The 7,095-nt window shown below is 56.5% G+C and overlaps 1 protein-coding gene across 1 annotated transcript; it reads left to right on the top strand.

Moving 5' to 3' along the window:
* The first annotated feature begins 132 nt into the window (after positions 1 to 132).
* On the top strand, positions 133 to 5,501 carry TUBG1 (tubulin gamma 1). The gene is made up of 11 exons (XM_004608800.2): positions 133 to 256; positions 577 to 689; positions 877 to 1,044; positions 2,632 to 2,700; positions 2,946 to 3,025; positions 3,557 to 3,683; positions 3,844 to 3,930; positions 4,026 to 4,175; positions 4,533 to 4,685; positions 4,768 to 4,929; positions 5,113 to 5,501. The coding sequence occupies exons 1-11, from the start codon at positions 208 to 210 to the stop codon at positions 5,308 to 5,310; spliced, it is 1,356 nt and encodes a 451-aa protein (XP_004608857.1). The 5' UTR covers positions 133 to 207; the 3' UTR covers positions 5,311 to 5,501.
* Positions 5,502 to 7,095: the final 1,594 nt, after the last annotated feature.

Consider the following 7,095-nt stretch of genomic DNA (forward strand, 5'->3'; position numbering starts at 1 on the left):
CCGGCCCGCCCGCCCCGCGCACGCGCCGTCCGCACCCCTGAAGCCAAATGGATACGGAAGTGCCTGCGCCCGAACGCCGTTCTCATTGGCGCGGAGAAGAGCCGGGGGGCGGGGCGGGGTCCTTGGCGCCTGCGCAGTGCGGCGGGCGGGCTGGTGAGCCGCGGCTTGGCTGGCGGGAGCGGCTGCAACGCTGGTGCCTAAGGAACGATGCCGAGGGAAATCATCACCCTGCAGTTGGGCCAGTGCGGCAATCAGAGTGAGCGAACCTCCGGCCCCTCCACGAGCCTGGGTCCTTAAGGTTTTTATGGGCTCTTGCTGTGGGATCCTGGATTCCATTTGCCCTTTGCAGAGTCGTCCTGTGCTCCGAAAGGCGGGACATGCCTGACCCCAGTGTCCCGTTGTCCAACCCCCGGGGGCTCCTGCGTGCCCAGTCGCTGGCACTACAGCCCTTTCCGGAGACACGGGCTGCGCCCGAGGCTTGATTTTTTTCTATCCCCGGACCCAGGCACTCCGTCCCCAGCTCCTAAATTGGAATGTGCCCAACCCCAGATATCCTCTTTCGCCCCTCCCCTGCAGTTGGGTTCGAGTTCTGGAAACAACTGTGCGCTGAGCATGGCATCAGCCCCGAGGGCATCGTGGAGGAGTTCGCCACCGAGGGCACTGACCGCAAGGACGTCTTTTTCTACCAGGTGCCCCCCAGCGACTGACCCAGCGCCGCCAGTAGCCCCGGGGCACAGGAAGGGCAGGGCAGCGGCCTGGCTGCAGGCAGCTGGGCTGGCCAGAGGGGTCAGGGCGCGAGCTGGAGGAGGGAGGGCAGGGAGGCGGCAGCCCCGCGCTGGCCTGGCTGATGGGCGGCCTCTGGCCTCGGCTCCACAGGCAGACGATGAGCACTACATCCCCAGGGCCGTGCTGCTGGACCTGGAGCCCCGGGTGATCCACTCCATCCTCAACTCCCCCTATGCCAAGCTCTACAATCCTGAGAACATCTACCTGTCAGAGCACGGAGGAGGAGCCGGCAACAACTGGGCCAGTGGATTCTCCCAGGTTATTTGCTCTTCCTTCCTCCTGCAGGAGGACGGGCCCTGGGGCCACCCCTGGAGAGATGGAACCAGATCAGAGATAGAAGAAAAGTAGAGGGAGAAACTCCTGGCTAAGGGAGTTGTACTTTCTGACTCAGCTTTGGGTTTTTTTTGTTGCTATGGCTTGGGGGCCACTCCTGGCAAGTCTTGAATTTCCCAGGATTGAACCCAGGTCTCCTGCATGTAAAACATTTGCTCAGTCCATTGAACCATCTTCTCAGCTCAACTGTGTGTGTGTGTGTGTGTGTGTGTGTGTGCGCGCGCGCGCGCATGCACACACATGGTTGTCTGTGTCTGTGTGTGGTTGTCTGTGTCTGTATGTGTCTGTGTGTTAGGGGGCTGGGTGGGGGGTGGTTATTGTTATTTGGGACCATACCCAGCTGTGCTTAGGGCTTACTCCTGTGTCTGAGCTCAGGGACCATATGGCATGTCTGGGATTGAACCCTGGTGGGCAGCATGCAAGACAAGCGCCCTGCCCAATGTTCTTACTGCATCTCCCGCCCCCTTCTTGTGTTTGTTTTGGGGCCACATCAGTGACAGCAACCCCAGCCCAGTGCTTTCTAGTTGTCTCTTGTGGTACCATGGGACTGACTGCCTAGGATTAGACCCAGGGCCCTGCAGGCAAAAGATGTGCTCCAGCCCTTTGAGCCATCTCCCCAATCCAACTACATCACCTCTTTTCCTATTTGTTTGTTTTTGTTTTGGGCCACACCTGATGATGCTTGGGGACAGATCAGCTTGGTGCTCTGAGGCCATTATTGGCAGTGCTCAGAGAACCATTTGGTGCCAGAGATTGAACCTGGGCCTCCCGTATGCAAAGAATGTGCACCAGCCCTTTAACCCATCTTCACAGTCACCAACAATGTAATTTCTTAAATTTCTTAACAGCCTATGCTAGCTAGTGCTGTGTGTCGGGCCATACTACGCTTATATGAGCCTGCCAGCAGCCCCAGAGGTCGGTACGGTGGGCACACAGTCTTTTAGCTGCCTTTCCAGAACCCCCAAATTCTGAAACCAAGAGATAATACATAAGTCATGTAGCAACAACAGTGAAGCTCAGTGAAGATAAGGCCTTTTATTTTCATTATCTCTTTCATTATTCCTGCTTTGCAGAAATTGTTCTGTGTTTGATAAGCATACCTCTGATGCCCAGGGGAGCTGTACTTTTTTAACTTACTTCATCTACCATATTCCCTTTCTAAAATTGGAAATATTTGAGTGCTATAACATTATCGGCTGCAAGGATCTTAAGTCAGGGGGATTATGGGCCTTGATCATGATCCCCTTCGTTGTGCACATGAGAAAACAGAGATAGAGCAAGAGGCAGAACCTGCCCAGACGGACTCAGCCGCTAGACTGGTTGGTGCTAACGTGTAAGGCCAGGCAGCCTGGCCACAGCGTGCTTCTGTGCCAGCCTCACTGCCAGTGAGAAGCAGATGGCGGTGCTCCAGAAGGATGTGTAGGTACTCCTAGGGAGTGGGGGGTGGCGTTCCGAAGTCACAGTCCTTGTCCCGTGCTCCTGTCATTACTCTGACCCCTGTGTCTGTTACAGGGAGAGAAAATCCATGAGGACATTTTCGACATCATTGATCGGGAGGCAGACGGCAGTGACAGCCTTGAGGTGGGTGTCTCGGGAGCTGGTAGGAATTGAGGTGGCAAAGGTTTGGCAACTCCCTTTAGAAACCACCCATTAGGGCCAAGACCCACTGTGTCTGCTGTGCTCTGGACCAGAGCCACTGCATCTTGCTGTAGATAGGAGGGAGGGGGTTGCCCAGGGAGATAGGAGTCCAGAAAGATGGGGTGAGTGGATCCAGCTCGAAATCCCAGCTCTGGACTCGGGACCCTGACTGCCCCTTCACCATGCAGGGCTTCGTGCTGTGTCACTCCATCGCTGGGGGGACAGGCTCTGGCCTGGGCTCCTACCTCCTGGAGCGGCTGAATGACCGGTAAGTATGTTTTGGAGGACTTGGATTTCCAAGTGACTGGGAGCTTCTTTCAACAGATTCTTGTATTTTCTGGCATAGCGAGACTCCTACTTCCTTCTATGGATGGAGAAAATGAAGAGACATCACACTGCTGACTGAGACTGGACTTTAGCGTTTGGGGCTTAGGAGGCGGGCCACAGAGCATGATTGGTCTGAAGTTGAAATCAGAAAATGTAGGCGCTAGAAAGATAGTCCAGTGGGTAGGGCATCTGCCTTGCACCCCACTCACCTGAGTTTGATCCCCAGCATCCCATCTGGTCCTCTGAGCTCAGTCAGGAGTATTCCTGAGCATCACTGGATGTGGCCCCCCCCAAAAAAAAATGCCTCCCCACCCCCCTTTGGGGACTTCCAAAAGTCAAGTCTTCCCTCTTCTGCTCCCACGACCCCATCCAGATTTCCCCTCTCCAGATTTAGTTGCTTCCTGGCAGTTGGGAGGAGCCCCATGTTCACCAGACCTCCTTGCCCTGGCCCTCTTCTCCCCATTCCCACCAGGTACCCCAAGAAGCTGGTCCAGACCTACTCGGTGTTTCCCAACCAGGACGAGATGAGCGACGTGGTGGTCCAGCCCTACAACTCGCTGCTCACGCTCAAGAGGCTGACCCAGAACGCGGACTGTGTGGTGAGCACCAGAGTCTGCCCTTCCTCGATGCCACCCTAGGGCTGGGTGACCACGTCCCTCAATTCTAGAAGTCCCTATCCAGCGGGCCCCAGGTACACTCAGATTTCCTGTCCTGCCGGTTCTCACAAATCTGTGCCCTGCTTCTCCTCACCCCCCACAGGTGGTGCTGGACAACACGGCCCTGAACAGGATCGCCACAGACCGCCTGCACATCCAGAACCCGTCCTTCTCACAGATCAACCAGCTGGTCAGCCGCACGCGCCATCACACTCGAACCCCTCCTTGTCGCCGTGCCAGCTCAGGCCCATGACCCACACACACCACTCCCTCCCTTCTCCCTAGGTGTCCACCATCATGTCGGCCAGCACCACCACCCTGCGCTACCCCGGCTACATGAATAACGACCTCATCGGCCTCATCGCCTCGCTCATCCCCACGCCGCGCCTCCACTTCCTCATGACCGGCTACACGCCCCTCACCACGGACCAGTCGGTGAGAGCCGCCCCCGGTGGGCCCTGAGCCTCTCCCTCCTCCCTGCTGGCCACCAGGCTCTGCTCTCAGACACAGGGACGGGCACCGACTGGCTCTTGGCCGGCTGCTCCTCTGGGCTCTGCCTATGGCACCCTATGGGGCGGTAACTGGCCGGGGCTGCGGATGTCGGATGCTGAGCAGAGAAGGGCTAAGAGTCCCCGCTGCTCAGCACAGACCCAGACTGTTCACTGATACTCACCAGGTGACACCCCACACACACCCTCACCACCCTGACTCTGAGTGGGGCCAGGGGTTGCTAATGCCCCTCTGGCTGGTGTCCTGAGGGCCGGTGGGGCCCTGTGGCCTGCTCTCCCTCAGGTGGCCAGCGTGCGGAAGACCACGGTCCTGGACGTCATGAGGCGGCTACTGCAGCCCAAGAATGTGATGGTGTCCACGGGCCGGGACCGCCAGACCAACCACTGCTACATCGCCATCCTCAACATCATCCAGGGCGAGGTGGACCCCACCCAGGTACGGGGCCCCTCTGTTCCACCCTACCTGGGCCCCCATGGGTAGAGGAGAGGCCGCCCCCGTCACAGCTGTCCCCACCCAGGTCCACAAGAGCCTGCAGAGGATCCGGGAAAGGAAGCTGGCCAACTTCATCCCCTGGGGCCCCGCCAGCATCCAGGTGGCCCTGTCCAGGAAGTCTCCATACCTGCCGTCGGCCCATCGGGTCAGTGGGCTCATGATGGCCAACCACACCAGCATCTCCTCGGTGAGCCTCCCTATGTACCACTTTCTCCTCCTCACCGTCTGGCTGTGCCCCGTCTCTCTGCTTTCCACTGCCGCCCCTGCTTCTGGGCTCTTAGTGGTGCAGATTGTCCTTTCATTCCCTGGCCTTGTGGGTCGTGTCAATCCCCAAAACTCTCTGTGACCTCTACTTTTGGTACACCCCAAGCTCTTTGAGAGGACCTGTCGCCAGTATGACAAACTGCGGAAGCGGGAGGCCTTCCTGGAGCAGTTCCGCAAGGAGGACATCTTCAAGGAGAACTTCGACGAGCTGGACACGTCCCGGGAGATCGTGCAGCAGCTCATCGACGAGTACCACGCAGCCACGCGGCCGGACTACATCTCCTGGGGCACCCAGGAGCAGTGAGTCCCCTCACACAGGGACCTCAGCTGCCTTACTGGTTGGCCCAGGCCTCACCTGACTGACCACCCGCTCAGCACAGATCAGGGACCTTCTATATCTTTCTCACGCCGTCCATATACTCTCTGTTGGCCTGGGGACATTTTTTCTTCTCCTGAGACTATATATGTTTAATAAAGCACTGGACATCCATCTCAGCACTGTTCTCTTTGAAGGTTTGGAGAGCTGGAGAGGGCGACCCCTGTTCTTGTCTCCATCACTCGGTCTGTCCTCGCTTCCAGCATCTTCTGCTCTGAGCCAACAACCTCCCCGCATTTTTGCCGTCTACCTAGTTCAGGACAGCATGGAGTTGACCCACCTTGAGACATTCCTTTCCTGGGTGAAAGGCTTGTGAGCGATAGATATCTTGTTCTCTGGCTGATACTCTGGGTTCCAGGCCACTCCCTGTGTCAGGTAAAATTCTACTGTGTTGCCTGCCCACGTCAGTGTAGCATTGATCATTACACCAGCAGATCTGTGTCCCTCACCCCCCACTCCCATACACACATGCCCTGGGGAAGCAACAGATACCCCAAGTGCCAGGGGGGTACTGATGGTGAGACCAAGAAAACCCAAGCCTGAACTAAAAGCGATGTGATCCCAGGGCCAAAGAGGTAGTACAGTGGGTTCAATCCCCAGCATCCCACATGGTGCTCGAGCCCTCCAGGAGTAATTCCTGAGTGCAAGCCAGGAGTAAGCAGTGAGCACCGCTGGGTATGGCCCAAAAAGCAAAAAATTAACAGCAATGCAGCCCCGAGCAAAGGTGCCGTGATTGTAACTTAGGGTGGGCTTGTGTTATTTCAAGGTTTTCCATTCTTGGTGGGAGATTTCAGGAAAGTAGGAAATGTGTAGGGACCATAATTTGTTTTGTCTTGGGGCCGGAGTAGTAGCACAGTGAGTAGGGCGTTTGCCTTGCATGTGGCCAACCTAGGTTCGATCCTCAGCATCCCATATGGTCCCCTGAGCACCACCAGGAGAAATTCCTGAGTGCATGAGCCAGGAGTAACCCCTGAGCATCACCAGGTGTGATCCAAAGAGAAAACAAACAAAAAAAAAGGGCAAAGCATGTCTCCCAACTGTGGTGAATTGTCAGAACCCCTTTTGGGCCCTTCTATGCCCAGAGATGAAGATGATAATAGCTACAGCTAATATTTATTTGGACTGTGTGCTAAGTACTTTACTTTTTTTTAAGTTCTCGTGACAAAGTGCTAGATATTCATAATCCCATTTTATAAGTGAGGAAATTGAAGCCAAGACTGGCCCATTTACCAAGTGACTCAGCTACTAAGTGGCAAAGCTGGAAACAAACTCTGGCTGGGACACGAGTGTTCCCAGCGCCCCTAGGGGTCTGGGGTAGGATCATCCTATTTCTGAGGCCCTTAGTGTCACTGCATGGGCGCATGGGTGGCAGAGAAAATGGGAACTTTAAACAACTATGCAGGCTAGGGTGGTATAATCCTGGGGGCTGTGGCAGGACGGGGCATGGGGCAAACCAAGGCCTGTGGGTGAAGCAGGCCGGGTGATGGTTTGTACAGGCAGCTCGCTGCAACGGAGAGACAAGCCCCAGCAGAGTTCCGGCGGGTGGGGGAGCAGTGGTGCCACAGGGAAGGTGCATTCCTTGCTCCTATCCAAGCTGGGTTCTACCTCCAGCACCCCACACGTCCCCCAGAGCCCGGCCAGGAGTGATTCCCCCTGAGCACAAAGGCAGGAGTAAGCCCTGAGCAACAGGACCTAGTTCTCTTTAGCAGAGCT

The sequence above is a fragment of the Sorex araneus genome, chromosome 3, assembly GCF_027595985.1.
Source record: "Sorex araneus isolate mSorAra2 chromosome 3, mSorAra2.pri, whole genome shotgun sequence".
Classification (NCBI taxonomy): domain Eukaryota; kingdom Metazoa; phylum Chordata; class Mammalia; order Eulipotyphla; family Soricidae; genus Sorex; species Sorex araneus.

What these genes read in the sequence shown, in the direction of transcription:
- TUBG1 (XM_004608800.2), top strand. Translation starts at nt 208, where the DNA reads ATGCCGAGGGAAATCATCACCCTGCAGTTGGGCCAGTGCGGCAATCAG. An exon ending in GGGCCAGTGCGGCAATCAGA is followed by an intron (nt 257 to 576) that starts GTGAGCGAACCT and finishes CCTCCCCTGCAG; the next exon opens with TTGGGTTCGAGTTCTGGAAA. An exon ending in GCGAGGTGGACCCCACCCAG is followed by an intron (nt 4,686 to 4,767) that starts GTACGGGGCCCC and finishes GTCCCCACCCAG; the next exon opens with GTCCACAAGAGCCTGCAGAG.